Genomic DNA, 18,707 nt, shown 5'->3' on the forward strand with positions numbered 1-18,707 from the left:
AGTTCTTTCGCGAGTTTGGTTTTAGTCTTGGTCGTTTAAATTTAATTAATCGAGTTTTATCGTGATTTATCTGTAAACTAAACAAATAGTTTCCATGTAAATAATTTGACAACAAATGCTTGCCATAGAATTTTTAGCCGAATTGTAAAATTGTACGTTAAAAAATTTGCAAAAGATTCGATAGCGTTGTATCCTATAAGCCATCGATGTAGACTACGTAATATGCAACAGGTTTCTATCTTTAAAGTTCTTTGTTATCTTGCGATATGGTAATAGTATATCGTGAATGGAAATTTCTGTCAATCGTTTAAGCGTTTTTGCATCTTAACAAGTCTAAATCTATTCTATTCATTTTTACACGTTTCGTTCAATAAAGATATAAGTTCAAAGGGAACAATTTAATTTATTTGCAGAAATTTAAGATACTTATGTCTCTAAAGGATAAGCTTAAAAGATATTTTAATTTCGATTTTACGAACGAAAGACAGGAAGAGATGCAGAATGCTACTTGCGTTTATGCTTATCTAAGGGATTTCATTAATTTGACGACTCGAGTCGTAAGCCAGGACGTTTAAACGCGTTTGAGAATTGCATTCCTAGACGATGCTTGTTGCTTCGAAACTAGGAAGCCTTTTGCGGAATCATTGTCCACGATGAAGTTCGTTTGATGTGAAGCCGTAGGGAACGCGAGTAATCATGTGCCTCTTTTCGCTGGCTCAATTCATGAGACGAGCAGACGGCAATCAGTGTGATGAGTGATAACAATAACAATTACTACGTGTAGTCTGTGGTAAAAAGAGAGAAACTGGGCCATTGACGGTGCACGTGGGTGGAATGGCATTTTATAACGTAGAAACGAAAGTGCAGCTTATTTGCTGTTATTTAAGCTATGAATTTTACGGTATGTATCGAATTGTAAGAAATAGGAGAGAGAGAAAGAAAGGGAAAGAGTTTTCTGATCATTATATTTTGGAGAAACTGTTATCAAGTAGCATAGTTGAAACAACATTTTTTTAGCATTAATTATTGAGAGTCACAGAAGTTTGCAAAGATATAATATAGCACATTAAGAAAATGAGCGGTGGTTGCTTATTATAGTTATTTACAGGATACATTCTATTTTATTATACACAAATAGATGGTTATAATGATTTCAATGAATTTAGTAGCTTATTTCGTATAAAATGACTCAACAGTGCATCTAAATCCACATATTAAGTACGTAAGATTTTGCACCGAAGAGTCTTTAATTTAAAGATAAGTACACTGTTTAAAAATCGATAAATATTCATTTACAATAGAGTAGTAGATCTAAATTAATACTTGAGAAATTTGATAAATGTTATCTGTCAGGATAAAAGATAAATGTTACATGTCAGGACTGTCAGGACAAAATAATAAATCACACGAATAGAAAAACTTAATAAGATACGTAAAGACTAAATAGAAGTAGAGATTCATAATCTGAGAGAAGTAGAGAGTTATAAATATGTTTCAGTCAATGGCAAATAATTATCACAGTGGTATTGTATTAACGAAATGGAACTAGAATTTCAAGAAACGGTGAAACTTCAATGGCACTTGATATTCTTGAATGGTTCGTATCTGTATTCGCTTTTAGATTCATTTCCTCTGCTTAACGTCGCTTAACGGGATTTCATTTCTTGCTTTACACACGAGGTAAATGCTTGCAAACGCTTATGACGTTGTTGAGACTGTAAAATAAAACCAAGCATAGATAAACAGTTATTTGTTAATTGCTACAAGCACAGTGACTATTGCAGAAATTAACAACCAAAGGACTTGTAACAAGAAGGACACTCCTATGACTTTTCACCTATTTTCATTCAGAAAAGTGAAAGAATATTTCTTCGATACATATTAATTTCTTTAAACAAAATATTCACCGTGTTACACAATCGTCGTGAATGAATCTACATATGTATATTCATATTGCGGTACAGTTGTATCTAATTATATTATGAACTTGTGAATCTCATAACGGTAATTGCTTTTACAAAAGTAGCTAATTCTCATTCTACGAGTTGAATATGATTTGGCATACATTATTTTTCATAATATCGATTTCATTGTGTTGTGAATCTTGGTTCCGACTATTATTGTCAGAGAATGTGTTACTTTCTAAAAAATAGACAAATTTGACGTCGCTTTTCGTCATAAGCCCCTCGATTATTATAAACATGCAAATTATGTTCCTACTATTTCGCTGCCTTTAAAATTGTCTTTTACGTTGTTAACAAAGTTTGCATTTAATTTTTTTAACAGTAACGTATGCGAGGCATTTATTTATTATATGTTTAAAAATGGAGATAACTAGTTTTTCAATCGATACCTTGAAACCTCTGTGTAGGCGATCTTTCATTATCGCTATAAATTCCTTGTAGGATAACTGGCCATCTCCATCCTCGTCAAAAAGTGCAAAGACAGTGTCGATAATACGATCGCTAAGTACACTGCCTGTACAAATTTTCACAGCACGTTGGAATTCGTCTGAAAAGAGAAACGCGGTAATATACGTTTAACGATAATATATACCTAAATTTCTTTCACAATGAATATATCTTGAAACCTTTTGATATTGGGTGATCCGCCAGAGTGTACATTCGCATAGCAATTGAAAAGTCGTCGAGGTTGTTCAAAAATTGATAAAAACGACAAAATTCCTCGAATGTAATACTGATTTGAAGATGCGAGTTTATTATTAGTCTATCCACATATTTATCGTATCTGTAACAATAGAATATATACATAAATTTAGCCATTTGAAATGTAAGAAAATTAAAGAAGTAATTTAAGAAAATGAATCAACCACCGGTACAAATAGAAGAAATCCATACTAGGCATTTAATGCTATATTTTATCAGTTCTACTAAATGAAATTTGTACGAATTTCCAAAATTCCCAATTACTTTCAACTTTTCTTTTGCACGTGTAACGAGATCAAATTTTAGAAAGTACACTTCTACGAACGACCTTCTATTTATTTGAAGCAACACGTGTGAGAACAAAATCGGAAAAAGGAAAACGTACTCGTCGGCATCGAGATGCGTATATCGTAGCAAAATTTTCGCAAAATCTATCTCGGAGATAGTGTCACGGCCTTTACTGAATTCGTGAAATTCGAGCTCTAGAACTTCTTGCTGCAGGTTTTCCATGAAACATTTGAAATTTTCGTATTTCAGCTCGTTGGTTCCATCTTTCCCAAAGAAGTGTACCATCAGAGTGGTATCGATTGGATGTCGTCGTTGCAAGCCCTGAAAATAATATTATCATAGTCAGTAGCGTCTAATTTCCAATAGTGTCTTACACAACGAACTTTTTTATAATTTTGTTTATCTTCATGTTTTTTTGTTTCACGATTCGACAAATCCTTTTCGATCATCTCTTATTCGTAAGTAGTATTCCTTTGTAAAAACTTCTTAAAGTACAATGATTTGCAATTATCGCTTCCAAAAAGCTTTTGCGTTTTTAAAACAAAATATATATATATAAAAAAAATGAGAAAAATATCAAAAGAAAAAAATATGAAGATATATTTAGTTTGAGTGTTTATCGTTAGTTATTTCGAATATTATATCGTATATTACTTGGTCATCGTCGATATATTGAACTTGAATTGCTTCAAGAGTCGTTTGCCTCTCTTTCGGAAGATCTAAGTTTCTTTTGAACTCGGTACCGTGACGTCCTCTCCAAGCGTGGCTGAAAACTTTTTCCATCTGTAGGAAGGAAAGAAAAAGATATTGAAATTTCTGTTTTTAAAACTTGTTTTTAAGATCTGCTTTATAATTGATCGTAAAGCCTTGGGAGAAGAGTGTTATATACGTATGCAGGTATGTAATTTCGTTATATCGTTTCAGCTGAAATCAACGTTTACTTACCAAAAATTTACATTGGAATAATGGTTTAACAATTAGGATAACATATATTTTAGCGAACACAAATGAAAGTACTCTACAAGACGTTCTATCTTATCTGCCTTTTTAACTTATTATTTCTTAGTTATTAAATTTAACCCGAATGTAGCTGAATTTTGAGATTTAGGTATCCAAGAAACGATTAACTATCGTAACTTGTTCAATGTTGCAGATAAAGCCGCCAATTCTTAATTTTATCTGCAAATCGCATCAACGTTTCGACCATACAAGTTGTATTAATAGAAACTTTGTGATTTTATCATAATTTTAACGAAGAATGTTATTAACAAAGTATCCCCACTTACATTTAGAAGTTCTCTGTTGGTAATTTTTAATAGGCATATTCATAAACAGAACCTAAATTTTAAACAAAGATTAAATTATGTAATTTTTGTGTTACGAACTTAACATCTCACAATCGTCACATAATTCAGTTTATTGTTAAATTATCAAATATATATTAAGAAGGATTTTATTTATTAAAATTATAATGCATGTCCAGCAGGAAAATTCAAATTCACTCTGACAGTAGTTAAACAGATAATCACGTGCATCTGCATAACTTAATAACTTACGTAGGAATTCGAGACAATCTGATTTTTGTCATTGCTCTCTCGGGTGTTACGAAGTTTTGGTTCATAAACGAAATCTTCGCTCGGTGGCATTATACGTTTCAACTGATAAATACATCAAAAAGAGATATTGAAACATATCTGTAATAGGCGCTTGCTTCGAATAAAGAATAAAAAGATGGATTAAGTAAGAAAGTATAAATAAAAATAGCACGATAAAAAGAGATTAGGAACAAACGACGAATACAAATACATAAAGCGTCGAAACGTAAAACAAACGAACGGAGTGGAGTTACTTGACAATTTACTTAACTTAAATCAAAAATAATGTAATAATGGAAATAATTAGAAAAGCATGCAAAATTTTGTTTAGTTCGCTGATAACAAAATATGAAGTTATTTCGATTAGTTTTGTTCTTGTGAATTATATTATCGTTTACGTTATTTAGAAAAGAATGTTAGACATCCGTAGGAGAGCGAATTAATAATATTATCAAGCAGGTTTGTTAGATGTCAAAGGCGCAGGACGTTATTCGAGTTACGATTGCAAGCGCGCATAATGAGTCGCGCGATGATAATCAAGATTACGAATACCGGCTCGATTTGCTCTTTCATGAACATGTTAAAACTCACTGCACGTTTTGTTTCAACGTCGAGATGCCGATCCTTCAAGTTACCGCCGAGCAATCGTCGAATCTGTGAAAATTACAAACGCATCCGTACAAATTTGCAAATTCTGCTCTTGGTCGCATACTACGACCTTCTTCGTCTTCTAGATCGTGTGATTTTTCTTCGTTTCTGAGAACCCGCAATTTATTTTCGTAACGAGATCATTGATCGGATTGCCGCGAGTTTTTTCTCGTTGTATACTTAAATCGAACATGTTAAATCTACATATAGCATTCGATATATTTATCTTGCTTTCTTATTTTCTGTTTCGTACGTTTATTCGATTTGGCGAAAAATATAAAAATCGTAATTTCAAGATGAATTAGAAATTTAGAATAAATCTTTCATTCTATATAATTATCGTATTTGTTGCTGCCTATGTACTTGTAATCGAAAGTTAAAACGTTTCCGATCTCCATCTGTATCGATCATTTACAATTTTCAAAAATTTTCTCTACGGAATTTTCTGATTGCTTCGTCTTAAAATCTCTGCTTCAACTTAAATTCCAACGAATAATTTAGTTTAAGGTAATACGAGTACGATTTAATGTTGTTACAGTAAAAGGAGTAAACGTCGATCGTACATCGTGTCACGTTGATTTAATTTATGCACAAGTTATCGTCGAATATTTTCTGTCTGTCTGTCTGTCTGTGAATCGTGAATTACGTGTTTATCGGAAAATTGCACTGGAAATATTGCAGAGGCATACCGAAAGAAACGTGTAACTTAAAAAGCTTACTTTGAACGTGCACTATTTAACTGGCCTTAAATTTAGCTTGCTTTATTAAGAACTGAAATTTTATCTCTACCGAAAAATATTTAATCAAACCAAATTTGAAACATTTTTATAGGACAACTACAAATGCGATAAAAAATCGTGATAATTTATATAGCAGACTCGCGCAAGAAATGTGCAACTTGGCAAAGAATTATCTTACCACGAGAAATTCCGTTTTATCCACACGTTCGTTTCCATCCGTATCGAACATATTGAACGCGATTCGGAAACCGGACGTAGGTTCTGCAATAAGAATCTTTGTTACGTCTTATTGAAAATACAGAATAATGAAAATTCATGAGAAACACGTATGTTATTAAAAATTGTACGACGATACTTACTGATTAGGATCGATAAGAGGAAGAGATACTCCGTGTAAGATATAATTCCTACGTGAACAAAGGAAAGAATTATTATTACGTGTACATACGTATCGTAAATCATTATTATAACATGATACTAGGCGTAAGAGTAAACTTCAAACGCAATATTTCGATAAAGGAAAGTTTCGATAGTTTACATATCGCGTTATCGCTTTGAATAGTCGATATTTCTATGATTTATTTCATTTTAACGATCAAATTTCCATAAAATAATCGATCATAGAAAATCTACTCGAAAACACACCATGCACAACTAGCATCAGCACTAAAAATCAGTCATTAATCATTACACAAAAGTCCTAATCCCCGGTCTAATTGATTTTCAGTCATTAGCTAATCTCCACGTTCGAATCTCATTCGGTTAAAATGACTTTTCGATCGTTAAATCGGTTCGAACGTATACGAGGCGAAAGAAGTCGGTCTGGTCTATCGGAAAGAAGCCGGGCCCCCAAGAGGGATTCGTACCCATTTAAGAATAAATCCATTTATGGGAAAATGATGTATCGCGCGCGGACGGCCGGGTCTCTTCGTTTTGTTTACGGCGACACGACACAACGATAAAGTGCCGTACTAATTTCCACGATAATCGCGTTAACTCGTAATCTAAGCGTAACAGGTTGCCCTAAACCATGGTGGAGAAGAGGTAGCTGCGAACGGCATTAGATACGCCCCATAACGTTCTAGGCATTCCTCGGAACATCCCTTTTCTTGGTTTAAAGAAACGCCAAATAACTCAGGCTTTTAACGTCTCGCAGCGAGAAATACTACTTCCAAAGTTAAATTTTGATCTTCCAGTCAGACAGAACGCATCATCCTCGAAGCGTGTTTTCAGCTTTGTGCCGAACGATCGTGGAATCGATTTTATGTGCCATAAGCACTCCATAAAACGTTTTCACGACTACGAAAGCCGGAGGAAAGTTTACGAAGCGGAAAATGAAGAAAGTGAGTGGAAGGAAACGGTCGACGCCGAAGCTCCTCACACTCGACGTTCACGATCCATTTCTCTTTTTATCGTCGTCGAATTGGAAATTTCCGATTAAAAGTCCTGCACGAATGAAGCTATTACAGGCGAGTACAGTCGGCGAACATCAGAAAAACTCTAAATAAAAGCTGACGCTTACAGCGCACTGTCTTTCTCGTTGCATTGTTCTAGAAAGAGAAATTCCGTTTGGTGAAATTGATCTTTTCCTGGAAACGATCGCCGATTCTCGAAAGAAGAATTTTTCGCAGGCTATCGATGTTTGAAGAAACTTTTCGAACCGTTTATTCGATAAAATTGCTCCGTTGATGCGTATCTTCTTTTCCCAGAATTTGTGCTTTCCATGCGATTCGATAACGGTGAATTATGTAAATTTCTTATGCAGGCAAACCAAATAAAAAATAAACACTCCATAAACCGTTCGCCTTTGCAACGTAACCTCCATTTAGATCGATAGATCTCTGTCAAATTTCTATTCTCTACTTTCATTTGGATTGACAACGAAAAATATTACGCTGTTATTTTTCACGTAATTCCACACTCGTTTACGCACACTCGATAAAGTTTCTTACATACTTATTATCGGCATTCTCTCTTAGTTACTGTTCGCACGTATCATACGGTTAAACTTCGCCACTCGTTTCTTCGAAACTACGTTTCTACGAAGTAAATAAAGTGCCTTAAAAGCGAGACTCGTAGTTGCGTAAGCAACTTTCGCATTGTATCTTCATTCATACGGTTTCACAACTCGTTGTCTATGAGCAGAAAAAGAGTATACGTTTCTTCGCTGCTTAGCGCTACACACGCTTCGTGTATACTACTTTTGCGCCACTTCATTCATAAAATTCCACGATTCATTCCGATACCATGTACTACATACCTGGTGCGCGTTCGCGCAATAAGAAGGTATTCCGTTTAGTCACGCGTCGAAATGGTTTCGAACAGCGAACGAACCGATATCGGTAAGGCGATGTAGACGAGCGAGTTTTGTCGCGCGAGTGGTTCACAAGCGTTTTAGCATGAAATTATATGGGAAATACACGAGGCGCGAGCGATTTCGTATAAATTTGTATACATTATATGAGTATCTGCATGTGTATCTAGAAGCAGTAGGACACCTGTGTATCTCGTACGAAATGTAGCACATATAAAAGTAGTGGGTCGGAAAAATGATAAAAAAGTAAGGAGTTAAGGATTTACGAAAAGTTTGAAGCAAAACTGAAAATGAACGGCCAATTACTCGTTATATCGGTAGGCCTCTCGATATTCAATGGGATCACTTTTAGCATTAACGTTGCTTTAGCGCGCAATTAGCATAATTGTAGCATGTTTAAGACAGTTATTCGTGCTGTATGTTTTATATTTTATTTATTTATATTATATTTTAATAAATGCATGTCCGCGATAAATGTCTCGTAATTTCTCTGTACATTTTCAGATTGCTTCCATATTTCAAATTTTTGATTAACTTGAAGTTTTACATTAACCTTTCAAACAACGACGACGCTGTAGTACCGACAAAATTCCCAAAAATGTCGTATATCGCACGCGATATGTTAATAAATGTTTTCTATAATAAGTCGACGAAACAGATTAGGTCAGGGGCCTCGTATATTAGCCTATAAAATTCTGGGCTTACTAACACCGTGTTGGTAACACGTGAGCAACCATCGCATCGCGATGGTATGGAAGAAAAAAGAGAAAGTGGGATACACAGAGAGCGAGGGAACTCGTTTATTAGAGAGAAGTGTGAAACTGGCTCCATACGTGATTATTTGCATTTCCATTAGCGCGACAAACGTGCGGTGAACGCACAAAAAGGCAGGAAGAGGCTCGAACCAGCTGCACCAGGGACTCGTTAACGACGCGACGCAGCCCTGTTATTTCGATCGTTGCGAGTCGCAAGGGTGGCGGGATTAATTGCTGTACCGATCTCCGAGCCACGAAACTCGAGAACCTTGCATGAGAGCAACTTCGAAATTTTTCACACGGGACGCGTCGAACCTAAATCGTTCGTGTCAAATTTTCAATTTCTTCGTGACTTTTCCACGCGAGCCGCACCTAATAACCAACCGAGTCGATTAAATGTAAAATCGCGCAAATTGGTCTTTCCTCTCTAACACGATATCATCGATAATAATATCGTATTTTCCCGTCTATCGCACAATAAGTCAGCACCATTCGGAAAAATACGATATCTCGATCTTTTTGCTGGTTTTATATAACTCGCAGACTGACAATGAGAAGAAGTATCTTAATATGGAATAGTCGAAAAATAGGTACCTACGATCTGGTAGGTTTGAGAATATAAAAACCTTTTGAAAATACACGATAGATCCGTAATGTCTTTTAAGAAACAAAAAGAACATATAAATCCGAATGAATTTAATATTTACCGCAAGCTAAAATACATTCGGTCGCATATATACGAATGTTTCTATTCTCTAGAAATATTTCCATGCTTGAGAAACAGTCTCGAGGTTCGAAAGACACGTTCGTCGCCCGGTTCTGTACACAAACTAACGTCGTTAAAATTTCTTTCCCTCTAAGCAAGTGTAAAAATCAGAAGCGGTATTTTTTGACTGCTCACCTTTGTCCCGGAGGTTTCTGAACATATGTGGATTTCCATGACGTAGCGAGGGGACGCTGTTTCTCATCACATCCAGCTCCTTGTCAGTTAACACGCGTCTCTTCAGCCTTGCTGAAATATCACCGAAATTTATTTATTTATATTATCGATCGAGGCGCCGCGATTTCACCGCACTGTCGTTGCCAGTTTGCGCAAGGCTAAAGTGCATTAAAGAACCGCGACAGAAACGTGCGAACGACGTATAAATTCGGATGCTTAGAACGTTTGTTCTATTCGCAGACCGTAGAGCGACATACGTAGTCGATGAATTTTTTATTTTTCGAGTTCTACAATTTTTATGTTCGATTCTCTCGGCGAATCTAAATTTTTTTAAATCAAAAAGAAATAATTAGCCTTTGTTAAAAAGGCTTGTAACTTGTTAACTTGTTAAAAAGATAGTATACACATACCTACAACACGTACAAAGCAGTATTTTGATTATTTAAATATTTAATTTCAAACAAATGTTATTTTTCAGCAGTTCGTTTCCGATCTAGCAAGTTATCACTTATAGCCTTTGCGAATTTATTTGATACTCACGTCTGGGTTCAGATTCAACGACACTGTCGAGGAAATCTTGAGGCGTCATATACAGTTGCCCGTCATATTCCACCGATGCAAATTTTATAAATCTTTGTTCCCTCATCGTCAACTTTACTACCTTCTCGTGCTCCTTCTGCGTGACAGAATAAAAAAGAAAAATAAACATCGATTTACGATCTTTGGCCTCTTCGCCTCACTTGCGACTACAAAATGTATTGTCGAATATGACACAATTTCCATTCGTGCTACCGCGACTACTTACTTGGCAAGTTGCGCGACTAGTCGCAAGTGGAAAAAAGGCCTTCGAGCTGTGCGCGTCGAATTTTTGCTTTTATTCTTGCATTTCTATAATTTAATACCATCTGGCGCTGTTTATAGATCTTTTATACGAGCATAACATTTTATATTTATTTATACGAATATAATTTTTCAATGCATACGGACACGCGTATATTTTCCCGTTAAATCTTTGCGCCATATCGGCGACCTTGTTCGAAAGAACCTATTCATAGGTTCTAGCTCGCAAGTGTCATTAAGCTCTCTTCTTTGGCATTTGGCGTAATGGTCTCTTTTTACGATATCTTTCTATTTATGCACACACACGCGTATACAATATTTGACAGTTCGTTGATTTCATGAAATTTCAATCGATTTATTTTAATTTATTAAATCATGAAATCGTTTATAAAATCACACAATTCGATCGAACTTTGCTCATACAATACGACAGGTACTTGAACGTTAAATATACAAATATCTACTCGAGTTCTTACTTCACTGCACCGCAGCAGTGCGACACGCAATAGCTAAAATTACATATTTCTGTAGCTGGTACGGTCAAACGTTATCAGCGAACTATCGAAGAATAAGAATAATTTCCATTTTTAGGTTATTCCTATCATATTTACCTGTGAAAGGAACAACATTTTTGACAACTACTTATTTAGAAAGAATTATTACCGAATTCAGGAGTTCGCTTATCACTGAATCTGCCCCAAAAATCTATCGTCATTCCTGTTACTTCGCGATTGTAATCGTAAAAATACTCGGGGAAAATCGTTGATTCTAAAAGGATCATTTACGTCCTCGTTTTGCTTTCGAAATAATTGTACGATTAGAAGATTGATCGGTATGCAATCGGAATAAAAGAATTTCTTTCTACCGCATTTCTTGAAACGTTTAATATCACGTTTGGGACGAATGCGCAAGACATGTCGTGAAATTCACACATCTTCCGTATCCCTACGATCTGTAATCTCGCGATTAAATCCATCGTGCAATATATATAAAACATCGATAGAATTCAACACTTACGATGTATAAGCATTTTTCATTTCAGCCCTCTGTCTTTGAAGCGATAGTTTACTACTTACACAAACAGGTAATTGTATAATTTAGAATATCCTTAAATCGCGTATCGTTTAATAAAAAACTGAAATTCGCAAGTTTATTGCATCACTTATTGCACATAAATCAATTGTCTACAGTATACCTACATGTAATCTATGCAATACTTCTTTGTTCAGATTAATAGCTTTGATATTGCAAACGTTACTTGGACAGCTTAAAGATTATAGACTTAACTCTACGGATACAAGAAGGCAGTTCTAATCTTAAAATATGTATGAAATACGTTGCGATCCTCGTGTCATACGACGATATTGCTTCAGAGAAAAGATCATCTACCGCCCACACCGATTCTGAATTTATTTGCATAATACACTATTATTCGATAGCCTTACAAATCGTCAAATTACATACGAAATAAAAGTATCTGCGTCTAATTCCAAATTAGAATTGAACGTTTGTACGCGTACCACGTGCGATAGAAAATACGATAATTATCTAAGTATTTATTTTTAAGCGTCTATCCGATATTCGTTATACAAATAAAATGAATAAATCTCGACTCTGAGATATCGGAATTATTTTGATATCCTCGTAAATATATTATCAGAGACGAAATATTTACAAATAAAATAAGCCAACTTCCATCCTGCCAAGTATACCATCGTGCCGAAATCCATACTATTAAATATTCTTCTTCGAATAAAAGAAATTCCACGCTGTACAATACCACATCGAAACAGAGTGCGATTTTACCCATAAATACCGTACTTCGTTTTCTAGCTACACGTAGCAAATTCCAATATGCCAGGGACCACAAATGGGTCTCCGCTTCAGCACGATTCCATTGTTGCTCTCGAGAGCCACTAGAGGTTAACAAACTATCGATACGCGGTTGGAACACGACTATGAAAGATTGTCGAATTTCTAAAAGGGCGAGGCCCTTTTGTTGGCTTGCTTCGTGGGAGCCTGTACGCCCACTTAGTGGCCGGTTACACTCCTCCCAGCTATCTGCTTACCTACGTTCAGGCAATATGCGTATTTCGCGACGTAAGCTGCAGTTAAGCCTTAAAGGTTATGCACACAATTCTCGTGTAACGACGTGAATTTGCGATCTCACCGGTGCAGATTGAATCGTTCATTCTGTAGACGCGAAATTGCTGGAACGCGGCGACCCGGCGACGCGGCGCCCCGTTCCAAGAGTCAAGTTTCAGGACAACTGATTATGAGTTATTGTCAGCATCCATTCAATCTCTACAACCTTTTCCTTCTTTTTCTTTTGATCGCACCAGTCGTACAAGAGTTAAACAGCGTCTTTTGCACGTATAAGTTACTCGTTGCTTAGAAATTACGAGCTTAATAGTAAGAAATTGGCTGTATTATTCTTTGTAATTTACGTTGTTACGTGTTGACTATGCACGTGTTCTAATATATCGTTATTCGTTTCTATTCAAAGAACATTCGCTTCGTCGTTGCATCTCGAACTATACCGCGCACCATATAGTTTACCGCACGTACCGTTCTGCGAACACGTTCCTCTGCGATTTAAAAGCAGAATATCAACACGGTACCTTGGTTCGTATCGATATCATTACATCACACGTTTGTCATTATTCGCATGAAACGGATCCTTGGCTTATTTATAGGCGAGCTGCTCGAAGGATGTTTGGCCGACGCTCTCGTTTTTCGTTGCATTTCCATAAGCGTGAATCTCGGTCCGACCGTAAATCAGCCTCTTTTTCTGCGACAAATCGTTTTTACAATGGTTCGTACTCGTGATAGTAGCTTCCCGTTACCGATCGAGATTATCTGGCGAAGTAACTCGAAGATTCATGCGTACATGCAAGCAGTTTATTCTTCTATTTTTTCTTTTTTTTTTTTTCTGTTAAAAGGCACACCCATTAAGTGTGAATTTATAGAAATAAAAATGGCATCGTTAATTCAGCCGTCTGTTACGTCTGGTTCGTGAGTAGCGTTCGTTTTCCTACATGTATGTAAATCTGATAATCGTATTTTCAATAAAATCATTTTATTGCTATGTGCCCGGTATCCCGCTTATAATTATTCGTATAATTACGCGACCCAGGGAAAGTAACGATTATACGTTCCGTACGAAATGCGTGTATTAATTTTTACTGTTTCGCCCAACGAGATTTATAGTTATAGCCAGCGTACGTGTATAATAGTGCGGTTATCGATGGCAATTTCAGCAAATAAACAATAAAAGAAAATGCATATCTCTGTGTCCATTTGGTCGTTCCTTTTAGAGTTTGTATGCAAGTGTCTGAAAGATACGTGGTTTCTATTTATTTTTTTCTTCTTAATAACAACCTTCGATTTCGATGGCTTTGAAATACGTTGGCTCACGGAAGTATTCGAATGTTCGTAGACACCTTTCGCGAGTATATTACGTCAGCTATACGAAACATCATCGGTTCTGTGACGAGAACCGACCGTCGCGATTACGACGATCGAATTTGAAACAAAGTCAAAAATGTGGTGGAAAAAGGTATTTGCACACCGTTGCATCATATCGTAACCTTTTTATGATATTTATTTACACGATTGAAATATTCTGGGCACATCTGAATCATTGTTACGCACAGGGGATGACTCGATTATACGCTGGAGGAGATAGATACACACGTGCGATCTCGTTCGTTAATTCTGATTGTAAGCATGGAAAAATATTGACATATTCGACTATATAGTGATGTAAGTTTTCCACTAAAACTGCAAATATTGGTTTGGGTTGCTCTCAGCGAATCGTATGGCGCTGTTGAGAATGCTAATATTTTCTGACGTTTAACATGTTTCCATAAACCTCTTACTGCTTCAAGAACCATCGCGCTGTCTATAAACCGTTAAACTTCAAAAACCATTACGCAACTGAAGTTTACTTCCTCGAGACAGCTGGTATCTACCGCTACGATAGCTTTTCAAGGAAATCCAACCAACAGCACGGTACCCTTTGCGATTGTTCTATAAATGGCACTAATTGATCTTTGAAATTCCTAATTAGCAACACCGCTTTGAAAAGACCAAAGTTATACAAGGAAGAATGGTAGAAAACGTTTCGCGCATCTCTAAACTGTTATCAAGGCGTCGCACTATCGTCTCGACAGATCCAAGAGTTTTCGATTACGTTATATCAAAATACTATACAAAGCACGGCATCGTATACATGTTTGTACGCGTATTTTTACAATTGAAAATTTAGCTAAAAACACGTAGATGTTTGATTCTAAAAAACAAACAACGAGACACTTTTCAGATCGGTTGGAAAAGTATTCGGAGCGTAATTGAATCTGAAAATAGCTTCCCGGTAGAAAGTCAAGGTACGATTTAAATACGATTATATCTCTATTTCGTTTTATCTGCGATATTCGCGTTTTCCACGACCGTCGGCCGAAAGGCGAAAAGTCAGTGTCTTCGCGCGCACGAGTGTTTCTAAATTCGTATCTTTAAAGCGTGTTAATCCCTGGTCAAGGTCAATGATGGGACGAAGTCGTCGGCAGAGCTCGAAAATTCTTACGAAATAACCTTTGCTCCAGCGTATCCAGGGACACGATCTCACAATTCCTCGTTCAGGAATACATGAGCGACAGAGGAAGCTGAAATCATGGGGGAAAGATATTTCCGCGAGAATGAATTTACGCTACAACAGACCCATAAATCGACTCCTTTTCTTTTCCGTGGTTAATGCGCGCGGCACCGCCGATTTATGGGATACCAAACGCCGTTAGGTCTAATCTTCTCGTTAGAGACGAGGCCGAAAAGCACCGAAGGTGCCGGCGCCCCTTTGTACAAATTGCTACCGAATGAACCAGAGGCCAGGGACCACCGTAGTACCACGTCGTTTTGGAAATTGGGTCTGTTGTAACGTGGCCAGGTAAATGAAATTCTTCGTCTGTTTTTATTCGGCCCCACCAACAACCGTTTGAAAAACGAAACATCTATCTTCTTGTCGTGTCTTGTTCCAGTCGATTCTTCGACTCGCGTTTGAATTTCACTAGATTTTATTCCGTGGGTCACCATGTGAAAGTGAGTCTGCCCGATCGTGATCTTATCTGCTAGCGATTTATCGGAATCTATGGAATCGCGGTATTGTTCGGTTGTAATAATAAATTTGTACACGCGTATTCGTTAGTTACAACTATCTTAAAGGTTAAATTCGCGGGCCAGTGCGTAGGATAAATAGGAGATCACGCGCTATACGGCGGGTTGAAAAGTGAATTACGCTCGTAGTAGTAGTAAATCAAAATTTCGCCAATTTCAATGTGGTCACGTACTTTGTTTCTTAGAAGTTTCGTTCCTTTAGATTCCTGATCAATTAAGTCGTAACTTAACTTCCTTAAAATTAATAATTGTAATTATAAACGTACAACGCTATGTTACGGGAAATAGCAGCGGATTAAGTAGAAAATAATAAGATACTAATGGATAGTTGACGTTTAAATTTATGACTTCTTCGATAGACGATCTTACAACTTCCATGTACTTACATTCTTAGATTCGTTTCATACTGTATTAACGATGATCGTAATAGCGCGATCGTGATAATCGTATTACGTGCACAATCTTTCGTATAACGTGCGAAATCTTAATATTTTCAAATTTAAGCAACGAATTCGATCTGTCCTCGCAGCAGATAAACGAAACGATGGACCATTTTGTCTGTCGTATGTGGACGATTACGTGTCATATAAAAACGTTGTACAAGACGTGTATTATACTGTAACGGTTAAATATCTAGAACTTCCGTAAAAGGAGCAGTTGATGTTAATCGTGGTTGGAGTAGAAACGCATTTATCGAGTATTTTGATCGACAACAAAAAGAAGTAGTTTCTACTTAAATGTACGTTTAATACATCCGTGGAAAAGCACGTGATTCTAGTATTCGAGCATAATAAATCTAAGGCGTGATTTCAATTTAATAAAAGCACGCAAATAATCGAATTTCTATTTTACACCGACGTACTATAGACAAGTTCGTTGGGTCATCTCGAAATCATCTCTGGTTTTTATTACAAAAATAGCGGCACGTGTAAAAAACTAATCGAAGTCTGCGGAAAGAGAAAAACAACATCTCGTAAATCATCGATTACCGATCCCATTTACTCTAAACCCTGCCGCTTATCCCAGAGATGAAAGTTACGAGATTAGATCCGCCAGCGCAAAGAGAGGCAGCAAGAAACCAAACGATACCCAGTAACGAGGTACACATCGATATTTACAGGCTTTCGCGCGCGCTAATTTTCCTAGATCGTTTGGCGTAAACGTGCGCGAAAGAACATTCTGATTTATAAATGTTTTTATTCGAGTTTATGATTGTCCACCTTGTCCACCGACCTAACGAGCAACGGCGACGGCTGTCAGGAAGCGAAGAAACGAGCGCAACAAGAAGAACATTGATCGCTCGAATCTTAAAGCGATGGATCCTCGACCACGGGGGAGCTTCGAATTAGCTATGTACACAGTGGTATCACCTATCACTGTTATTAACCCAATTTTTCACCGAGGCAACCGGTTCTTCGCGTTTTCCTGGAATCAAATATAACGTCCGTCTTGTTCGGGCGTTGAACGATGATTACGCCGACGCCGCTACCAGAACGAGACGCGGTGTTAATTTAACCCGAGATCACGCTCGGCCCGATCAATATTCCGGCCAAGTTGGTTCGTATCTTCGTAGATGCGTGATGCCGCGTTAACTAACGTCTGTTGGCACGTCCTTGCGTGTCTACCGGATCCAAGGGGTGTTAGGCTGGCATGTTAGCGGCCCAGGGTAATGACAGGCGCGGTGAACATTATGCTAAGTGCGAGGCATCCGACTGTCCTTTTTTTTTACTCTTCCGTGGACCCTGAACGTCCTCTTTTTTCGACATGTTGCTGCCAGTGTGGTGTGATTAAGGCCCGTTTCATCTGCACCCGTAAACGATCCCCTCTTTATCCTCACCCTTGCCCCTTCTCCATCGGTTGACCTCATCTCCGCTTCACCGTTCGCCTTCCTCGGTTGTTATAGTTTTCAATAAAGGAGGAGGAACACGCGACCAGAATCGCTATTTTGCAGCAACAATTTTGTGCGAATCGCCTAAAGCAGCATTTCCTGTAAGAGCGTCTAGAACGTAGATTACGCGTTCGGTTCATTCGGTTAGACGCAACGCGCCTATATACCGCGTACGTTCTACAAGCTTGAAACGCGTCTTCGTTATTGACCAAAAGCTTGGACACGCGTACCAGCGTGCAAAGTGTTCTCAAATTTTCACGCAATTTCATTCCTTAATTTCGATATTTACCGATACTTGACCACGCAACGCGTACTCTTTCTTTTTCGCATTTTCCTTGGCTTTTTTCCTCGTTTACCTTATTTATACTATTCGAACTTACGTTATTTCAGTAATGGTGTTTCTCGTGACACCTTTTATTCAGAGTTATTACGTGTATGTTCTTAATTGCTGTTTACAAGGCATTCGAGGTTCGATGTAGTTCGTGTAGATCTTAATGGCGAATTAAGATACCTTTCGAAACTAGGTTAACTCTTCCTTAACTCCAGTTAACTCTTCCAGTTTCTTTTCAGACGAAGAGACAAAGACGATAACCACCGCTCTTGGCTAAAGTCTCGATCGACTCGTTCGAACGCGGATACGTCGCTAGTAGCGACAAAAACCGATTGACAGGTCGATGAGTGTTGGCATCGAAAAGCCTGTCGATAAAGTTCCGGCAACTAAAGTGGACAGCGAAATACTCGACGCCTCTCGAGTCTCGTATCGTTCTCTTCGTCTCGAGAATGTCGCGCAACAACTAGGGTGGCCGGCAACATCTACGGTCAAACGTTGGCGCGCACGTTGAAAAGGAAAGTATACGCGACCGA

General features: G+C 37.4%; 1 protein-coding gene across 3 annotated transcripts in view; it reads right to left on the reverse strand.

Moving 5' to 3' along the window:
* Window positions 1-948: 948 nt before the first annotated feature.
* The window catches only part of LOC117163366 (Mitochondrial calcium uptake 3), a 40,442-nt gene continuing 22,683 nt past the window's right edge, over window positions 949-18,707 (reverse strand). For 2 of the 3 annotated variants that reach the window (XM_076622021.1, XM_033345582.2), the window contains exons 2-12: window positions 10,487-10,622; window positions 9,908-10,018; window positions 6,297-6,344; window positions 6,116-6,198; window positions 5,141-5,203; window positions 4,511-4,612; window positions 3,609-3,737; window positions 3,052-3,275; window positions 2,591-2,748; window positions 2,354-2,511; window positions 949-1,715 (exon numbers count right to left, since the gene is read on the reverse strand). In XM_076622021.1, coding sequence (XP_076478136.1) covers window positions 1,647-1,715; window positions 2,354-2,511; window positions 2,591-2,748; window positions 3,052-3,275; window positions 3,609-3,737; window positions 4,511-4,612; window positions 5,141-5,203; window positions 6,116-6,198; window positions 6,297-6,344; window positions 9,908-10,018; window positions 10,487-10,592 — 1,251 coding nt within the window. In that variant the 5' untranslated portion in view covers window positions 10,593-10,622 and the 3' untranslated portion in view covers window positions 949-1,646. Of the gene's footprint in view, window positions 1,716-2,353; window positions 2,512-2,590; window positions 2,749-3,051; window positions 3,276-3,608; window positions 3,738-4,510; window positions 4,613-5,140; window positions 5,204-6,115; window positions 6,199-6,296; window positions 6,345-9,907; window positions 10,019-10,486; window positions 10,623-10,751; window positions 11,174-18,707 lie in introns of those variants that run through there. The other variant, XM_076622020.1, reaches the window with a different exon arrangement.

This window comes from Bombus vancouverensis, chromosome 10, assembly GCF_051014615.1.
Source record: "Bombus vancouverensis nearcticus chromosome 10, iyBomVanc1_principal, whole genome shotgun sequence".
Lineage (NCBI taxonomy): Eukaryota > Metazoa > Arthropoda > Insecta > Hymenoptera > Apidae > Bombus > Bombus vancouverensis.